The following is a 20,714-nucleotide window of genomic DNA, read 5'->3' on the forward strand; positions in this document are numbered from 1 at the left end:
GTTCAAATGGACCTGGAGCATCTAGGGAGCCATTACAGGCTTCCATAGGTTCTGGACAGCCAGACAGCCTAAAGGCCAGAAGGCAGTGACAGATAAAGAGGGAGAACCTGGAGGGGGTGTTGGTTAGCGATAAACAGGATCAAATTCCTTAGTAATGCCAGCCATTAACAACAGGAGAAGCTGGGAGGAACATGGTGGATGGAGATCCAACAGCAATTTAGAATGAAGACCAGCAAGCCACTGGATAAAGGAAGTTCTTTAAATCTACAGAGTGGAAGGTGAGGTTAAGGGGCAGTCTTTGGGAGTCTAAGTTTAGAATGAAGAGGTATCAGAGCTTAGTACTGAGGGGATCTCTTTGCTTAGGATGAAGGATCAGTAAGTGCTCTCAATAGCCATAAGGCCATATCTAGGAAGCCAATCCTGTAGTCTATCTGCCTTTAGAACTGACACACGCTAGCAGGTTTGTATTGTGGGGAAGGTCCTCGCTAGGATGTAAGGCCTGGCAGATCCCTCCAGGGTCCAGCGTTTACCTTCTAACAGCCAGTGGGTTGAATTTGGTGGGTGGGTGTTTTCTCTCCGGCTGTTGGGTGACAACTTATTTGGAGCTTGCCTTAAATTGTCTTAAGTGGCCAGCCATCCCAGGACATACCTTGCTTGCTCTCTCATACCTCCGCCTACTTTCCTTTCCAATCTCGGGTTATTCCAAAACAACGCCTGACACATTACACTGAAAATATTCTCTCACATATCTCTGCATTACAGGATGTGTTTTTAACATTAAATAAATTCGAACTCAGGTCTTCCTGCCTCCACTTTCTAAGGCTGAGATCACAGTGTGTAGAACCACACCTGACAAGAATTCTTATTCCTTTTTAAGGAGCTCCGAGCACCCCAGAATTAGAACATAAAAGCATCCTCCTGGCTCAGATATGTGTTCTTGCAAAAGTTTGGCAGCTCCCCTGCCTTATGGTCGGTGTTTCCAAGTTCTTGGCAACTTACTCAATAAGATCCCTTGGCTCACAGGGATTTTCAAAGGAAGCCACACGGCTTTATCTGAAGAAATGCTACAGGTTAGCGTGAGAGACACTCAGAACTGACAGTGGGCCAGGTGTGCCCATGTACTCCAAGGGCTCAGCTGTGGCTCGAGGTTTCTTTTTTCAGGGTTCAAGAGAAGAAAGAGCTGGTTACTAAGGGGCCTGGTTTAAGTGGTTCTCTGTTTTAATAGTTTGGTTCATACATTCATTGTCCTACTGTGCACGATCCTTCCCTCACACAGAGGCCAGGGTTGGGGGTGGTGGTAAATGAGAGCGTCTCCCTTTCGATACTTTGCCCCCTTGCATACACACCCCAAACCAGTCCAGACTAGATTGAACCCTTCTCTCCTTCCTACCTGAACACCTTGGGGGACGTATTTGAATACAAGCTGCTTGGGATTTGATTGTTACCTGGGGGCAGAGAAATTTACCTTATTGTTCCCATGTGGGAGTGGTGTAGCCTGGTGCAGGTGTGAGCTCCCAGCACTGAGGTTTCTGACTGCTTTGTTTGTGTATGTGCATATACACATGTGCATAGTAAGTGCAGGCAAAGGAAGGAGGCTGCCTTGTGAATTTATTGAAAGGGTTGGGATGTGCATAAACCCAAACCAAATAGGGTCCCAGTGTACCAGACTGTCTCTTGTGTTTGCCCGCTTCACCACCCCCCCCCCCCAGCACTGGGCCTGGATGCTGATTGTTCCTTAGAGCTGAGTATAGTGCTCCACCAGATAAACAGTGTGAGGCCGCTCTGTCCCAATCCCTACCCATCCCACATCACTCAGCTCTAGACATTTCTGACTCCTAGAGCATTTAATTACATAGGCTGTTGACCCAAAGGAGGTGTAGAAAAGCCATTTAAACACCCTGGAATGTGAAAGGAGAATCAACCAGGAGACAGCCCCGCAGGCGGCAGAGCCACCCTTGGTAGAAAAGGGTGGCATTCTGGAAGATGGTAAGTCACCAATTTGGGGATTTGTGTTTGAGAGGATGAGGCAAGATGAGTTGGGGCAGAGTGGGTACCAGCCAGCCTTGTGAAGGAGCTGAGTCTGGGAGCAGGAGAGATGGTTTATCTCCATTTGCAAATGAAGAAACTGAGGCAAAGAGAGACTAAGTTTTCTAAGGCCGCACAGATATTGATCAGTGACCTGGGACCCTTCTGACACTAAAGCAGCATGACTCTCAGTGAGATCCAGGGCCCCTTTAGGACACATTAGGGAGGGTAGAAAGAGACCCGATGGAGAGATTGCTGGTGGGCCCTGGGATGGAGCAAGCACTGGGCTCACAGGCTGCTGGGTTGGCTCTAGGGAAGGAACAGAAGCTGAGAGCTTCAGAGCAAGGCTGCCACCAACAACCTGCAGCAGAGAACCAAGCATGTAATGTTGGACTGTAAAATCCAAAACCAGGGAACGCACTCCCCTGGAAACTCACACGGACAGGATTCGCTGTAACAACATAAGGTTTAATGATACTGGTACACCAGGGCTCCCTTGCATTGTAGGCAAGAGAACCCTGAGTTGAAGTTAAGAGTAGTTTTTATACAGCTTAAGGGGTGTGCTACAGAAACAGTGACTAGGAACAATATGATTGACAGAACAGTGTGACTTTTAAACTGATTGGTCTTTGGGGAATGAGGTGGCAAGGACCTCCCTTGTCTGTAAGTGTCAAGGGTTAGTCCGTCCTGCTGAATGTGTCTACATGCTCTGGGCAATCCCCACAGGTTGGTTCTCTTCCCTGTGGTCTGAGGAATGTTAATCCCTTCTTCCTCTGAATGTTAGTTAATCCAGCAGGGTAATCCAGTAGGTGTCCTTGGACTAAGGAATATGCTCCTTCCAGGATGTGTCCTGGGGCAGTTAATTTTTAAGTTTAACCAAATTCTTAACAGTAACAACCAAGCTGCCACTGTTGTTACGTGGTGGTGGGGATTGGGGGATACCTTCCTCTCAACCCTCTCTTAAGAGGAAAGGGCTTGAATTCCAAAACAGAATGATGGGTCTTCTGGCCTCCCAAGTCCCTAGTCAGGCCCCTGAGGCCTTTGGTGAACTTGGGTTGGGGCCAGCAGCCCTCACCATGATTCTAGTTTCTTACTTTCTAGGCCTTTTGCATGCTGTTCTCTTCTGGTAGGTTCTACAGATGTCGCTTCCTACAGACTGTGGGAGGAAGTGACTTGAGGTCACTTGCCAGCCAAGCCTCAGAAACCGGACGGTCTTCTGATCGTTTCAGAATGACTGTGTAAAACCAACTGGATTGGGCCCACTTCTATGAGGGACCCTAAGATCTGTGTGGCTGGGATTCTAGCTCCTTGGTGGCTGTGCTCTCCCCAGCCCTAACAGTACTGTCACACTGGGTATGTGTCAGCCAACTGATATCTCTCCCTTTCCCTCTGCAGGTCATCCCCTTTACTGGAATAATCCAAGGAGGGCTGCAGGAGGGACTTCAGATCACCCTCCAGGGGACTGTCCAAGATTTTCCAGATAGGTATGTGGATGGCATTGATGTTAATCTCCAGCCTCAGTAACTGTGGAGCAGCAGGGTATGGAGGGCTGGCCCTGCCCATACCTCCTGCCATCCTGGCACCATTGACAAACTCACTAGTCTCCTGGGCCCTGAGCATCTTGCTCTCAGGAGCTCACAGACTGAGGAGGGAAGTGGCCAGAACCGCAGGCCACAGTTGTACTCTTGACACTGTGACACGGTGTTACAAAGAAAGAAGTCCCTCTAGTTCCCACAGCAGCTGTGTCTAATTTTCTTTATAGGTGTGGTGTGTGTGTGTGTGTGTGTGTGTGTGTGTGTGTGTGTGTGTGTGTGTACAGGTGCCTGAGGAGGCCAGAAGACTGTCAGATCCCCCTGGAGCTGGAGATAGTTGGAAGCTGCCTGATGTGGTTGCAGAAGACCGAGCTCTTCCCTCTGGAAGAGCAGGGAATGTTCTTAACCCTTGCACATTCTCTCCAGCTCTGTCTGTCCAGGTGTCTCTATCGATTTTTGTGTCATAGGAAATATTTTAAAGTTTCTGTCAAGGGCAGTCCCAGAGATGGAGATGCAGCTCAGTTAGTGGAGTGCTTGCCAAGCACTCACAAAGCGCTGGGTTAGACGCCAGCATACATTAACTGGCTGTGGTGGTGCATGCTCGTAATCCAAGCATGGGAGAGGTTGGCACTGGGAGACCGAAAGTTCAAAGTCACAGAGGCAGGTAGATCTCTGAGTTCAAGGCCAGCCTGGTCTACATAGTAAGTTCCAGGACAGCCAGAGCTACATAGTGAGACCCTGTCTTGAAAACAAAACAAAACAAAAGTTCAAAGTCAACCTCAGCTATATAAGGAGTTTAAGGCTAGCCTGGGCTACATGATGTCCTACCTTTAAAAGGAAAAGTAAGCCCCTGATGGGTCTATCAGCTGGGCTCTGAGGAAGGCTGAGGCAGGAGGGTCCTAGATTCAAGGCCTTCCTCGGCCTTGAACTGAATAAGTTCAAGGATAGCCTAGGCAACTTATCAAGACTTTTTCTCAAAAAATAAAGAGGGCCAGGGCACTGAAGCACCCAGGAGTGTTCTCAAGGGCTGTAGAAGCTCCCGGGTTTCTTGTAGCTTGATTAGTTTCTGCTAATCGAGATGTGTGTGGCTTTCATCTATTTTGGTGGGTCTATGTGGCATCTGCCAACTAAAGAGTCAGCCTACCTCCCACGAGAGCCACCGCTGTCCATCCCAGCCCCAACAGCCCCTCGTGGCCTTAACTGGGACATTGGGAAGACGTCTCCTCCTGAGTCTTCTCCATGTCACTCCAACTATTTGGATTCTAGCTAGCTTTTCCCACCGTTGCTGTCTGACTGGGTAGTCACAGCCATGTTAGCTACCAGGCCTGTGTGAGATCCCTGCAGTGCTATAGGGGATTGTCCTACAACCTCCTAGCTGGAGATGCAGGACCCGCACCGGGAAAGCCCCACTCCAGCGCTTGCTACAGACTGCCCTTCTCCCTCCCAAAGCTGGTGCCTCTCCCTTGGAGCTTAGGAGCGATCCTCTCCTCAGGCATGGACTTTGAAAGCACAAGATAGAAGCTACAATGCACCAAATAGAAATACATCCTGGGGAAAGCAGTGTTGTCTGATGCAAGACCAATAAGGGGGCTAGGGTCATAGCTGGGTTGGTAGAATGCTTGCCTAATACACAAGTCCTAGGCTCAAACCCTAGGACAGGGCATGGAGGGTGGGGCTCAGGGCAGCAGGACAGGGACCAAAACCAAAACAGGTGTGGCGGCACATAATCATAATATAAGATCCAGAGGGCAGAAGCAGAAGGATTAGCAGTTAAGTTCATCCTCAGTTACACATCAAGTTTGAGGCCAGGCTGGGGTACATGAGACCTCAAAAAAGGACTAAGGCTTCAGTGTTGTGATCCTGTGTCTGCTCAAGCCTCCCAAACATATGACCAGCTGGGACAGGTCCTGCCTTAGGGCCACAGTAGCTCCTTATAGGTCCTGCCGTCTAAGGCATCAGCCATCAAGTCATTGAGGACCTTGTCAGCATTCTGCTGCCTAGACTGTTCCAGAACACATCTTCCAACAGAAAACTCGAACAGTCCTTCCCATGTGAGAGGAGCTTGATGGGTTGTCTGTCAGGGGCTGCCTCTGAGTGTGGCACAGTGCAGGGTACTGTGTGGAGTGCAGGTGACAGAGCTCCCTGTGAGGACTATGAAAGGAGCCCAGAGTGACTAGATAAGCAGGCAGCAGCCACTTTAGTTCAGGGAAGGGAAGACTGGACTCTGAGGCCCCTGGGAGGAGAGTCTCAGACTTGAACTTGGATCTCTGGAATCTAACCTGGCTGTGGCGCGGAGAGGCGGGGCAAACCCCAATTGTGCTCCTTTGGTGAGCCTGACTGTCCTGAACTTTTGTGACTTTAACTGTTCCTCTTGGAGCCCCAGCTGTGCTTCAAAAGTGACTATGAGGAAGGGGCTCCCTCCCAGGAAAGTGACATAAATGGGAATTTTCCACTGTTGGTAAAAGGGGAACTTACAAAGTTAGTGTGGGTCAAGGGTCACTGAAAGGCTTGGTGACACTGGAGCTAGGATCAGGATCTAAGCTTGACTTCCTATGAGGGACACATCTATGTCTCTCAGACTCAGGAGTGAAGGCTTTTCATGCCTGGAGAACAATTTCACATGATTTTTGAATTGGTTCTTTCATCTTTTTAAAATGATTACACTCTGTGTGTATGTGAGCTGTGTGTATGCGTATGCATGAGCACATACTCTTGCCAGGACAACTTGCAGGAGTCAGTTATCCCCTGCCACCGTGAGGATCCCAGGGATCGAACCTAGGTGGTCAGGCTTGGCTGCACGTGCCTTTACCTGCTGAGCCACCTCAGCCGTGCTGAGTTTGAGCAGGTTACGGGCTGCTTTCAACAGTGCCCACTTCCAAACACTTATGCAAAGGACTTTCCTGGAAAACATCTTTCTTTAATATTTTAAAATTTTATGGATATGAGTGTTTTGCCTGCATGTATGTCTGAATATTACATGTGTGCCTGTTGCCCATGAAGATCAGAAGAGGCCTTTGGGTCCCCTGGGACTGGAGTAACAGGTGGCTGTGAGCCATCATGTGGGTGCTGAGAAGCAAACCGAGGTCCTTGGCAAGAGCCACAAGGTGCTCTTAACCTCCGGGCCACTCTGTAGCCCCAGTGGGCAGAATTCTTAATGTTCATCTTTGATGGCAATTAATTTCTATAATTAATTTCTAAAACAGCCTTCTTTTTTCCTTTGCTTTTAATGTTTGGAATGTTTTTATTAGCGTATGTTACTTGTGACATTTTCATGCATGTATATACTGTATTTTGATCATATTTGCCCCCCCATTACCCTCTCTTCTTGTTCCCTCCCACTCCTGCTGAACCCCTTCCTCTTTGCAACTATTCTGTGTGTGTGTGTGTGTGTGTGTGTGTGTGAGAGAGAGAGAGAGAGAGAGAGAGAGAGAGACCCAGTGGGTTTTATCAAGCTCGTCTTCACGCTTATGAGTTACTGAGTGCTTATAGGAACATAAGCACTAAGTGATGTGATTACACCCCTGAAGGAAAATACTGTTTTGGAATACTGTAGCTGCTCTGAGTTCAGAAGGGCAGTGGTCAGGTGACACCTGGAAGAGAAGTATTCCACAGTGCTCACCCCCTCCCTGGGCATTGTTCCCTCAGTCTGTCCTCTCTCCTGAGATAGTCTCTGAACTTTGGAGGGGGTGATAGAGATGGCCCACTTATGTTTATGTTTTTTATTATTTGTTTTTTACTATTTATGCCCATGCATAGATGTCACGTTTCCCTCAGTTTACCAATGCCCATCGCAAAAAGAAGCTTCTCTTGACTGAAGCTGACAGCAGCATTATTAGTAAATGAATAATTAATTTAATTAATAAAAGTATAACAGACATAAATATAGAGGTATTTCTATGTGCACATTGTATCCACTTAGTAAAATAGTACTGTCAGCTTTCCCACTAGGGCCCAAGACCTTCCAGCCACAGGCCTTTGTCCAGCTTTACAGTGAACTCCCACCCAAGGGATGGGTCTCAAATCCACACAAAGTAGTTGCCACCATCCTAACAGACTTGCCACTATTGGCCAGTGGTGCATCTTGCCTGGCCAGACGATAGTTGTATTACTTTGCTTCTCTGTTGCTGTGATAAAGCACTCCGACCAGAAGCAACTAGGTCAGGAAAGGGTTTATTTAGGTTATGTCATTGAAAGAAGCCAAGGCAGGAACTGATGTAGAGGCCACAGAGGGATGATGCTGCTTACTGGCTAGCTTGCACCACCCACAATGGGCTGGCACGATCCTAGGGGAGTTCTCAGAGGTCATTCACCAGTTGAGCTTTCCCTTTCCCAGATGTTGTCAACAACTGAAACCAACAATGACAGTGGAGGCGCACACTGAGTGAGGCAGCCGATCCCCAGAAGCCTGCTTAGCACCTTGTGAGCACTGCCGGCTGCCAAGGGCGAGCCCAGGTCTAGCTCGGTTTCTCTGCATCTTGTGGCCAGAGTCTGTGGCGAAAGATGCGTGGTTTTTCTTGGTTTTCCTTACTAATTGTCTACTTTTAAAGAAAGGAGCACAGGAAGCAGTAACTGTACAGAATGTATCATGTCTAAATTTGATGAACTCAAAATGTGCGAACACACCAGGCAGTCAGAGGCACTTCTGCCCGACCCTGGCCATGCTTGTGTCTCTCCCTTAGGATTGTCGTGAACTTTCAGACCGGCCAGGATGAAAATGACATTCCCTTCCACTTCAATCCCCGGTTTGAGGAAGGAGGGTATGTGGTTTGCAACACGAGGAAGAATGGGCAGTGGGGGCCCGAGGAGAGGAAGATGCAGATGCCCTTCCAAAAGGGGATGCCCTTTGAGCTTTGTTTCCTAGTGCAGAGTTCAGATTTCAAGGTGAGTGGGGAATCCCTCCCCCAACCTGCTCCCTAGGCGAACCACATTTAAACAGCCTGTAATCTGCAGATGTGCCTCTTGCTTTTATTTCTCAGAAAATAAGACCTCAATCTGTCACCAAGTTGCTCCACATGTCTTAAAAACAAAACAATAACTACAGCAACAACCACCAAAACCCCCGGTATTTTTTCTTTGATAATATTATACACACCTCCTATCCCCGCATCGTATCCCCCTTTCACTCGTTCTGGAACCCTTGTCTTCCCAGTCCCCTCTCCTACTTTTATGTATCTCCCCCGCCCCCCACCCACACACACACCCAATCACCCACTGGGCTTTATTACAGTTGCTTTTGTGTACATGGGTGTGGGGTTGTTTTCTGGATTATGGGCTTAGTGTGCATAGCACTAAAAATTATGACTTTCCCTCCCCCAGCTAACAACTGTCAAAAGCAAGGTGGGACCTCTTATGCAGACAGCCAGTAACATCTGCTCTCCATGGTGCTGGGGATCACGCCTAGCCTCCTGGGTACTAGGCCAGTGCTCTGCTCCTGAGCCACACCCTGTCTTAACATAGATCTGTTGAAACACATTGCTCTAACTTTTCTTCAGGTTCTACTAAAGGCAGAGTGTCCTTACAGGCCAGGCACTGCCTCTGGGCCAGGGTGGAGTGAGTGGGACCTGAGCTTGTCTCTGGGACGCTGGGGTTCTCGTGCCCTCCAAGCACAACCTGAGTTTGTCTTTCTGTTGCTGCCCGTAATGCACACGTAAATATTACCCCAGGAGAGAGCTGGGATACAGTTAGTTCCCTTGCCTTCCATGCACAAAGCTCTGGATTTGATCATGGCACTGCATAAACTAGGCCTAGTGCTACATACCTGTAATCCCAGCATTTGGGTGATGGAAACAGAAGATCAAGGAGTTCAGGGTCATCCTTAGCTACATGGCAAGTTTGAGGCTAGCCTGGGCTACATGAGATCCTGTTTTAACAACATAAAAAAAAATTTACCTGTCATGAACCAAGTTTGAAAAGATAAACTTAGGGGCTAGAGAGATGGCTCAGTGGTTAAGAGCCCTGGCTGCTCTTGCAGAGGCCCAGAGATTCAGTCCCCTGCACCCACATAGCAGCTCATAACCATTTGTAACTCCAGTTCTAAGGGATTCGACACTGTCTTATGGCACTACAGGCATGCATGTGGTGCACATACATACATGCAGGAAAAAAACCACATACACACGTGAAATAAAATAACTCTAAAAGTATGCTAAAAAGCCTGGACTAAATAACTGATTGCCAGTGAGAGACAGGAGCCCAGAGGGTGGTGGGGCTGAGTGGGCGGCTCACACACTCTGTCCTTGGCCTGGCATTGCAGGTGATGCTCCTGCCTTGGGCTGGAGCAGATACTTACTTCTGAAAGGAAAGCTCAGGTGTGGCCTCGCCTGACACTCCTCCCACAGCGACTCTCTTCCCCCAGGTGATGGTAAACAACAAAGTCTTCACGATGTACTCACACCGTGTACCCTACCACCTTGTGGACACCATTGCTGTCTCCGGCAGCCTGAAGCTGACCTATATCACTTTCCAGGTAAAGAAAGGCTGGCACCTGACCCAGGGTTAGAGGACAGTGACCAGTTGTCTTGTGCCCACTCGACAAGGTACCAGCAAGCATCTTCCCCAGGTAGCTTTGGAGCTGCCCTGGTTTGCTGATTCGGTGTCTTATCTGCCTGATGTCTCCGTCCCTTTTGGCATTGGTTTCTCTGTGATGAACCATCTACCTTGGTGAAGATGTCAAAGCCCCGCCTTCTCTGCAACTGTCTATTGCGTGACCAGGGAGTTCTAAAAGGGCTTGTGATTAGGGAACCAAATGCAATCCAAATTAGAGGGCACAGTGTGGCTCCTGCAGTCCAGCCTGGGTCTGTTTGACCTCAATATTAAAAACAAACAAAACCAACATGGAACTAAACCCATACACACACAAATTTTGTGTGTGCATGTGGTTTTTATTGTTTTGGGTTTTTTCTTCTTTCTTTCTTTCTTTTTTCAGAATCTCACTTTGTAGCCCAGGCTGGCCTCTAATTTAGGATTCTTCTGCTTTAGCCTCTTGAGTTCTGGGATTAAAGATATATGTTATCAGGCTCAGCTCTGAAAACAAATTATTTATTTATTTTGTGACAGTGTCTCATGAACTTGTGTCAATCCTCCTGTCTTAATCTCTTCAATGTTGTGATTACCGATGTGTAACACCAGGCCTAGTTCTGATTTTTTTTAAACTGTACAGCTCAGGCTGGTCTTGAATTCTGTGTAACCCAGATTTGCTCTACAGTGTGATCCTCCAGCCTCCAGCCTCTTTAATGCTTGGGATTACAGTCACATTCATCTGTGTTTAAAAAAACAATTGAGGGCTGGAGAGATGGCTTAGTGGTTAAGAGCACTGACTGCTCTACCAGAGGTCCAGAGTTCAAATCCCAGCAACCACATGGTGGCTCACAACCATCTGTAATGGGATCTGATGCCTTCTTCTGGTATGTCTGAAGACAGCTACTCTATCTATCTATCTATCTATCTATCTATCTATCTATCTATCTATGTAATCTTAAAAAAAAAAACAATTGAGACAGGGTTTCTCTATGCAGTCCTGGCTGTTTGGGGAACCGGCTATGTAGACCAGGCTGGCTTTGAATTCACAGAGATCCACCTGCCTCTGCCTTCCAAGTGCTGGGATTAAAGATGTGCCCCACCACTGCCCAGCTTGTTTTGGAATTTTTTTTTTTTTTTCGAGACAGGGTTTCTCTGTATAGCCTTGGCTGTCCTGGAACTCACTCTGTAGACCAGGCTGGCCTCGAACTCAGAAATCCGCCTGCCTCTGCCTCTGCCTCTGCCTCTGCCTCTGCCTCTGCCTCTGCCTCTGCCTCTGCCTCTGCCTCTGCCTCTGCCTCTGCCTCTGCCTCTGCCTCTGCCTCTGCCTCTGCCTCTGCCTCTGCCTCTGCCTCTGCCTCTGCCTCTGCCTCTGCCTCTGCCTCTGCCTCTGCCTCTGCCTCTGCCTCTGCCTCTGCCTCTGCCTCTGCCTCTGCCTCTGCCTCTGCCTCTGCCTCTGCCTCTGCCTCTGCCTCTGCCTCTGCCTCTGCCTCTGCCTCTGCCTCTGCCTCTGCCTCTGCCTCTGCCTCTGCCTCTGCCTCTGCCTCTGCCTCTGCCTCTGCCTCTGCCTCTGCCTCTGCCTCTGCCTCTGCCTCTGCCTCTGCCTCTGCCGGGATTAAAGGCGTGCGCCACCACTGCCCAGCTTGTTTTGGAATTTTTGATGTGTTGCCAAGATCTGAAAGACCAGCTGGGCATAGCATCTCAGGTTTCCAATGGCAGAGGGGTTAGGAGTTCAAGGTCTTCATCTTCCTCTCCTACATAGTGAGTTTAAGACTAGCCTGGGCTACTTGAGACTCTGTCACAAAAATACCAAATACAGTAAATAAGTAAGTAAGTAAATAAATAAATAAATAACTTTCTAGAGATACTGAGGGAAAAATCGGCCCCTTTCTCTCTGGCCTGATATTCACATCCACTGTTTCCTGACCCTTCCCACAGGATCAGAAGCAGGAGGGAGGGAGTAAAGAGGCACCTGACCTTGCTCATGCCAACCTAACTCTCTCCTGGTATCATTCCTCTGGGTCTGGAGCTAGCCTTTGCTTTTTGCCTGGCTGGAGCTAGCCCTTGCTTTTTGCCTGCCCTTGCTTTGTCAGAGACTCCTGCTTCCATCACCCAGACATGCTTTTTGTTCTAACAGAACTCTGCAGCCCCTGTCCAGCCTGTCTTCTCCACAGTACAATTCTTTCAGCCAGTCAAGTTCCCACGGACCCCCAAGGGGCACAAACACCAAGTGAGTTAAGTGTTTGGCCAGGAGTTTCAAAGGATAGAGCCCAGAGTCAGGTCCAATCAACAAGCTAGCCAGGGGCCTCCAGACCCCAGCAAACCAACCCAGGATCCCCACATTCACCAGCTGCCCAGAATTGTGTCCCTCCTGGCTTTGTTCTTCTAAGCACCTCTCTCCCTCCCCAAAGCCACTCTTGGGTCTAGCCTGTGGAAACACCTCACATGTCAGCTGGGTTGGTTCCTTTCACCACTGCACAGTGACCTCACTAGTATATTCCATCTCTCACTCTCCCATTGTAGAATTTTTTAGGGTTAGGGCCGAAAATCTTTCTAAACAGAGTACAAAGCCTGGTGGATGCCTACAATCTTAGTCCTTTGGGGGCAGAGCCTGGAAGGATCAGAAGTTCAAAATCACCCTCAGCTTGGACTATGTGAGACCCTGTCTAAACCAAACCAAACCAGACAAAAGCTAAATAATAACTAAACACAAGCTCAGATCCCCACAGAAGACACAACAGAGCACTGTCTCGCCTGGCTCTAACTCACTTCCTACCTCTGCTCAGTCACGCCACTTCCATGGTTCACCTCAAAGCCAGCTCTCTTTTGCACAGGCTGTCCCTTCTGTTCACCTCGCCCCTGTCAAACTAATAATTACACTATCATTCTTTGTTTAAATAATACTTAAGAATTTTCTCTGACCCACCTCATGTTAGGGTGGACTTGTCACTTGTCTGTGCTGTGTGGGTCACAACGTCCTTTGCATGAGCACCTTCGTCATTCTCCCCACCTTCTCCACTCCCAGGATTCCTGGGAGACTGACACCATGGCTTGTTTGTTCACTTATGTCTCTCCAGCTCCTCACATGGTGCTGACACGCAATAGAGACCCAGAACATGGGTTTTTCCTCATAGGGAAAAACAGGAAGCTAACAAAGGAGGGTGAGATATGCCTAGGGGGCAAAGGCCAGCAGCCCTGTGGTCACTCAGGCAGCTGTGGTTCATGATGGCTCAGAATGGCACCTGCCTTCTGCCATACTAACTCTAGGACTGGCCGGGTAGCTGGAAGCCATTGCAGGGTAGCCCAACGTTGACCCTGGCCTGGGAGGATATCAGATGTGGTAGATACACGATGACTTAGCTAGATTCCATTTGAGATCTTCTTACTCCGTGCCTGGGCCGGCCCAAGGCAAATTTCTTAAGCTTTCTGAGCCTCGGACCTCACCAGGGGGATGGGAGTCAAAGATGCCGCCCTCCTTTGAAAGCACTGGAGCTGTGTGCTCAGCACCCAACAAAGCTAAATGCTAACAAAGTGGGGAGGTGGGAATGTTGTTCTCACCTCCGTGGGTCCAGAGAAGCGATCTGGTCAGACAGGTTGAATCCTCTCTCAAGGGGCCAGGGGGCATTTCTGATTCACCTGTGCAACCTTGTGAGGGTGAGAATTTGGGTGCAGCAGGCTCAGGAAGGAGGTGAAACTGACCACAAGAGGTCACCTCTCATCCCACGTGACCCCAGAGATATGCCCCCTTCCTTGATCCTTTTCAGGCTCAGAACTTTCGGCCTGCCCACCAGCCACACGTGGTAAGTCCTCTGCTCTTTTGTGTGTTTTATTTAGAACCTCTTCTTTATGGCTCTTGCCGTGGACTAAAGGGAGGAGGCTCAGCATCCCCCATAAGGGCAGACAAGACTACACACACTCCCTACCCACCAGGCCTCAGGGATGTTGGTGGAAGGGGGCTGCCGGTGTGCTTGGCTGGCTCTGATCAAACAGAGAACAGTGCTGAGGGTGAATTCTGTTGGTGTAGTGGTGCGTTTCAGTGGCACATACAAAGCCCTGAGTTTGTCAGCATCCCATAAACAATGCATGGTGCACAGCTGTAGTCCAATCACTGGCAAGGCTGGTGGGCAGAACTCCAGTCATAATCTATCTTCCCCTCCAACAGAGAAATGTCCCTCCCACCCTTAGTGTATATGGGTGTCTAGGAGGGGCTGTGGTGAAGGACCTGCCTGGTTAAAGTCCAAGCTTCAGGCTTATGGGTGGATATTATGCAGCGCCCTCTGGTGGCAGGTAGTAGTCCTTATACCCGTGAGAACCCATTACTTTTTCCCAGGCTCAAACTATCATCCATACAATTCACAGCGTCCCTGGACAGATGTTCTCTGTAAGTCTACAATTTTGGGTTATCTCATGGCCCCACCACTTTCCTTTAGTCAAAAGCAGAATTCCCTAGAGTCACAAAGTTGGAACCAAAGTGCTTAGGACAGACATGGAGAAAGCTGCAGCTGGACCCTCTGCTAGGAAGAGCCCAAACCCTCCTTGGGACAGCGGAGACTCAGAAACAGTCTTTATAGGAATATAACTGTCAGTCACACTGGTTCTCCAGTTGCCCAGGCTGGAGTATGGTAGCTCCAGACCCTAGCTTGCTCACTAAGCTCAAATCCCCACCAGGTCATTACTAACAGCCAGTCTATCTGTCCTTCTACTAGCACAGTGCAGGTGGGGAACCCTAAGTTGATGGAGATGCCTGGAAAGTGGCTAAAAGGCAGGGAACCATCATGGGGTTCAGGGAAGCGGCAGGAAGTTCTGTGAATGCTGGTGTGACAGAGAAGGGGGATGGGAGGCCTGGAGGGCTGGATATTGGAGGTCCCTTGAAGTGTGTGTCACCTGTGTCTCTTCCACAGACTCCTGGATTCCCTCCTAAGGCATGCCCCACCAAAGCCTATGTAAGTGGTTTCTTATGGAGAGCTGGAGCTTTGGCTTATGTTAATTGTGGTAGACTGAGGTGAAGGGTGGCTTTGTGGAAGAGTTCTCTGACTTACATGATCACTGAAGGTTCCTGCATCCAGGTAAACAGTTCAAATATCCATGTGAATATCCATCAGTAGACAGTTGAAAACAGCTTTCAACTTTAAAATGGTCCCTTCAGCACGAGCAACTTGTAGCCCCGCCTTAGTTCCTTATCTATTGATATGATAAAACACCGTGACCAAGGCAACTTACAGAAGGAAGGCTTTAATTTGGGGCTTACAAGTCCATGACCATCACGGCAGGGAGCATGGAGGCAGATGGGCAAGCAGAGCACTGAAGCAGTAGCCGAGAGCTCACACTTTGTAGGAGGTGGGGGTTGAGGGATAGAGGAGGCTGGGAATGATACAGGTCATTTGAAACCTCAAAGCTTATCCCCAGTGACACATTTTCTCCAACAAGACCACACCTCCCAATCCTTCCCAAACAGTTCCATCAACAGAGGACCAACTATTCAAATCTATGAGCTTCTGGGTGGTGGTGGTGGGAGGGGCATTCTCATTAAACCCAACACCCCCAAATAAGCCATTTGTGCCCTAACAATGTTCCCCTCATTATAGTTGAGATGTATTTTGGGAAACACTGGAAGGGTTCTTTTGTTTTGACATTTAATGAGACAAGCAAAGGAAACTGGGTTCCCTCCAGAAGATGCAGGGCTCACAGGCCAGGCTTTGGAGTCTTTAGGCACTTGTGCTGGGTCCCCTGCTGATGCCGCAGCCCAACTGGAGATATTCTGTTCTCTCTACAGACTATACCTTACTTAACCACCATCCCAAATGGGCTTTACCCGTCCAAGTGCATCATCATATCAGGCAGGGTCTTGCCAGATGCTCAGAGGTAAGACAGGCCTCTGGGGCTCCTAGAACAGATGCTGCCTAGAGTTGTTCTGGCCAGCCTGTGGTTCTGAGCCACCTGGGGTGATGGGTAGGGGCTGAGCCCAGAGCTCAGTAGCCAAACAGGGTCTCTGTGAACTGTCTATTCCAGGTTCTCTATCGACCTTTGCTCTGGGTGTAACATCGCTTTCCACCTGAATCCCCGCTTCGATGAGGAGGCTGTGGTCCGAAACACTCGGATCAACAGCTCCTGGGGGCCCGAAGAGCGAAGCCTGCCTGGGAGAATGCCCTTCAGTCGTGGGCAGAGCTTCTCAGTAAGATGCTAGGGTGCACGAGGAGGCTGCAGGGGTCTGCGATGGGATACAGACAGGTGCCTGGGATATGAGGGCTGCATCCCAAAGAAGAGAGAATCTTGTACAAATTGGTATTATCTCCTGAGTACTGTTCCTGCTCACATAAGGGTTCATATCTCCTATGCCCACTCCCCCCTGTTCTGGGGACTGACAGCCAGCCTTATGCTAGGCAAGCAGAGTAGCGCTGAGCTGTGTCCCCAGCCCTTGTGTGTTTGTTTGCTTTAGGCAGGGACTCATTCTAGCCTAGGCTTACCTACAACTCTGTAGGGTGTCTGGCCTTGAGCTCAGGTGATCCATCTACCTTGCTGGGGTCACAGGCCCGAGCCACCATGCCCATTTCCCTGCCTTTTCTTCTTTTTCTTCCTTTCTTCTTTTCTTTCTTTCCTTCTATTTTGAGACAGGGTCTTAATAAGGTTAGTCTTGAACCCACTCTGTTGCCCAGGCTGATCTTGAACGTTCCCTGCTGCTTCAGCTTCTTAGGGTAGCGCACAGCCCTGTACTCTGGGGCTTAGCTGTCCTTGCACTTTATAGAGGGGCAGATAAACTCACAAGGATGGGCCACTTGCATGAGGATGAGGTCACATAGCCAGTTTGTGCCAATCAGTTCAGGAGTGAACTGCCGTTTGCTTGTTTGCTTACGCAGCCATGTGTTACCGAGGCGGTCATGTGTTACTCAGGAGGAAGAGCTGGGGTAGAGCTGCGGTCGGAAGCCCGATCCCCCCCCCCCCCAAGCAGGACTCATCCACCCTGTTTATGACATCAAATTACCCAAAGAGCTTAAATAAGAAAAATCAATGCTGAGACCCTACCTCTGGGGCAATGTGCAGCCATCATTTGGAAATATAATGACAACATTCTCTGCCACTAGACATAGAGCATTGGGCTGGATGTCATAAAACGAGCTTACATTTTGCTATCGTTATTGAGACATGTAGCCCAGGCTTGCCTCACAATTGCTATATATTTAAGGCTGGCCTTGAACTCCTGATCCTCCTGCCTCTCAAGTGCTGTAATTAATCACAGACATGTAGCATGCCTGGCTTTTTTTTTTTTTAATGTATGTTTTCAGCATGAATGTATACGATGTCCATGCATGCCTGAGGCCCTCAGAAGGCGTCAAATCCCTTGGAACTAGAGCTACAGACGGTTGTGAGCTGCCCTACGGGTGCTAGGAAATGAAACCAGGACCTCTGCAAGAGCAGCCAGTGTCCTTAGCTGCTGAGCCATCTCTCCAGCTCCCTGAGCTTGGATTTCAATTTAGTGAGAACCCAGATCAAATAAAGCTGAATCTCACAGAGAGGAAGGTGGAATGTGGTGGGGTCTGCAGCACTCTTTGGAGAGTGCCCACATACAGTGACGTGAGTGTTAGCCTGGTTCTCACACAGTGTGATAAGAGTGTTAGCGGTGACCCAGGGCCACCAAGCTTTAACATTTGTGTCAGCTGTCTTCATTGAAAGTGACTTGGTGGAGACCAGGCATGGAACACTGGAGACACAGCCTGAGCCAGCTCTTATCACTAATGACTTAGGGTTCATCTGGAGAGTGAGATAGGGGTGGGGACACTGACTGGGTGGATGGTTGGGGGAATGGGTGGTAGTCAGGAGTGCCGGGAGCCAACCCCTCGCCCCCGGCTTGGGGGTGAGAGAAGGGGAGAGAGAGAGATGCAGCTGGTTCTTTCTTCTCCTCCTCCCATCGTCCGGTTCTTCTCCGAGGCAGCCCCTATGCTACTGTAGCTGACCTGCAGTCAGCATCCTGGCCCTAAGACCAGCAAGGTGTTAAGTAAATAGCCCTGTGCTATCCTAAAAACTTCTTCTGAGGGTAAATGGACTGCAGGCTAGGGTGATTAACACCTGTAGCCTAACAGCAGAGGATTAGGCAACGTGGCCTTTGTTCTATCTCAGCAGGAACTGCTGGGCTCTAACTTGCAGGAAGAAAAGACACTTTAGAAAAGTTACTATAGAGTTTATTAAGTGTAAAAGGTATCCTATGAAAGCTATCTGAGGGAAAACGTGGAAAGGTCCTGAGTGGGGAAGAAGAAAAGATTCTAACAAAGTAAAATTCTAAGGGAGAAAAATTTTAGGTGGGGGGGGGGGGGGAGAAGGGCGATGGGGTCCTAGCTAACTAATTCCTAATTCGCGCGCGCTGCCCAACTCTTTGTCTTCAGTATTTATATGCCATTCAGAGTACATGATCACATGTTACAAAGTTCATCACAAGTTCACACCAAATTTCAAGTCATAAATTGAAATAGAAGTTTACAACACAGAATGTTTACATGAATATCCATTAGGAGTAATTATCTAACTAGACATTCATCACCTGTCTAGCTCCACAGGTTCGCAGAAAGTTTGAAACTATAACTTAAGAAATTAGTGAAGTTTTGTATAGATAAACCCAGGCAATATTTTCTCTTCTGTCCTGGTACCTATAATAAATTGTGGATTCCCTCTAGTAACCTAGGCTAATGGTTTTATGACCTCTTGGAATGTGCTCTGGGCAGGAGAAGGTCCAGTTACTATCTCTCTTGGGGCAATTAACTGATAACACTCAGGAGACTGGCAGAGTTCTCATTGCAGTTTGACTATGCCTAAAGGACTTAATAGCAGTCCCGATATAAAAGAACTTAATAATCACTGATATAATTTTAGGAATTCTTATAAGATCATCATTAAGACTTAAGAAGTCATCTATTTGTCTATATAGCATCACTACAAGGCAGTACATCTTCGTGGATCTGCAGAGATCTGCTACAAAGGGGAGTGCTATTGCTTAGTGATAGTTGTATATGTTTAATAATAATACTAATGGGAAAAGCATATGAATAGCAGGAATCTTTCCTAAAATCACGTCCACCACAGCCTTGCTAATGGGGCACACTCGTCGCAGATTATATAATAATCCGAGGCAAGCATTTCAGGATGATCATCTGCTCATTATTAGCTTGTCCCATTATGGCTCCCGACACAGGAGGACGTTCGTTAGAGGGAAATCTGGGGCTGGGAACAGCTTATTCGAATGTACTAGGCCAAGAGAATGCTATTGTTTAGCGGAAGGCAGACCATTCAGGCTGACTAGAGGCCAGGTTTGGGGCTGGCTTCTAAGGAAGAAGACACAAGCCTGGGTTCTCAAATGCCCTGTTGTCTCTGCCCAGATGCAGATCTTATGTGAATGCCACTGCTTCAAGGTGGCTGTGGATGGTCAACACATGTGTGAATACGACCACCGCCTGAAGAACTTGTCAGCTATCAACAGGCTAAGAGTGGAAGGTGATATCCAGCTGACCCACGTGCAGACATAGGCAAGGTCTCTGGCTTAGGGATGAAGGCTGGGGGGAACTCTGTCTCTGTCTTGTCATCTCTCCCCTGTCTCAGCCCTGGCTCCCCAAATCCCACCAGTCCCAGCCATGGCTCCCAAGCTATATACTGAGGGAAGTGACCCCCCCTGGATTTGCCCCTTTCTTTGATCTTTACCCCCTCTCTGGCCCTTTTCCTTCATCCCTCCTGCTCTTCACCCCTCCAGGAGGGCCACCCTGATATCATCCCACTGGCCTCCAGCTGACCCAGAATGTCTGCGTTAACTTTTCCCCATTCTTGCCCTGTGTCCATAAAATAAACAATAATGCTTGTCTACATACACATGTGCGATGGCTGTGTTGTTGAATGGGTCTGGGGACATTCTGGAACCTGCCAAAGGGAATGGGAGGAGACAGGTCTGTGTCCACACCTGCTTACAGGGGTTCCTCCTCCCAGACCCCACAAGGTGCTGTTGTAACTGGGTGCAGGCAGGGGCTCAGGGGCTCTGACAGGAATGCCAGCCTCGGTGTAAACCAGGGAATGACCTCATTTTCTGAGGTGGAGGAGGTGCTGGGCAGAGGCGTGGGACCCTTGGCAGCTTATGCTGGGTGGGAAGAGAGGTAATGGTGTCAGGAGGAGCTGGCCTGCTGTAGGCCTCTCAGCAGAGGGGCTTGGGGTGGGGACCTGCCATATGAGGGATCCCCAAATGCTGCTAACTCCTTGGGGCTCCCTTCCCTCAGGAACCAGGGTGGAGACCTCAGATCATCAGCATCAGCAACACCTGGGAGCTGGTCAGAAATGCAGCAGCTCACCTGGCAGGCTGAGGCAGGAGGATGGCAAGTTCAAGACCAGCTCAGGTTACACAGTGTGACCTTGTCTCACAAAACACAAGTGAAAGAAAAAGCAGCCAGAGTCCTCCTAAGCCAGAACCTGTGTATATGGTGTGTGTGTGTGTGTGTGTGTATGTGTGTATGTGTGTGTGTGTCTGTGTGTCTGTGTGTGTGTGTGTGTGTGTGTGTGTGAGAGAGAGAGAGAGAGAGAGAGAGAGAGAGAGAGAGAGATGTATTGTGGTATATGATGTGTGTGTACAATGTATGTGTGTGTATATGATGTGTGTGTGTGATATGTGTGTATGTG

At 48.9% G+C, this 20,714-nt stretch overlaps 1 protein-coding gene across 1 annotated transcript; it reads left to right on the forward strand.

Annotated features, from left to right (window-relative positions):
- The first annotated feature begins 2,268 nt into the window (after positions 1-2,268).
- On the forward strand, positions 2,269-20,433 carry Lgals9 (galectin 9). Its single transcript, XM_076935262.1, has 11 exons — positions 2,269-2,283; positions 3,421-3,509; positions 8,237-8,438; positions 9,913-10,023; positions 12,211-12,303; positions 13,838-13,873; positions 14,404-14,454; positions 14,975-15,016; positions 15,847-15,935; positions 16,083-16,245; positions 19,436-20,433. The coding sequence occupies exons 1-11, from the start codon at positions 2,269-2,271 to the stop codon at positions 19,580-19,582; spliced, it is 1,038 nt and encodes a 345-aa protein (XP_076791377.1). The 3' UTR covers positions 19,583-20,433.
- Positions 20,434-20,714: the final 281 nt, after the last annotated feature.

Source organism: Arvicanthis niloticus, chromosome 6, assembly GCF_011762505.2.
Source record: "Arvicanthis niloticus isolate mArvNil1 chromosome 6, mArvNil1.pat.X, whole genome shotgun sequence".
NCBI classification, from domain to species: domain Eukaryota; kingdom Metazoa; phylum Chordata; class Mammalia; order Rodentia; family Muridae; genus Arvicanthis; species Arvicanthis niloticus.

Excerpts from the sequence above, each read along its gene's own strand:
- Lgals9 (XM_076935262.1), top strand. Across the intron at positions 10,024-12,210 it reads TGACCTATATCACTTTCCAG|AACTCTGCAGCCCCTGTCCA; the intron begins GTAAAGAAAGGC and ends TTGTTCTAACAG. Across the intron at positions 15,017-15,846 it reads CATGCCCCACCAAAGCCTAT|ACTATACCTTACTTAACCAC; the intron begins GTAAGTGGTTTC and ends TTCTCTCTACAG.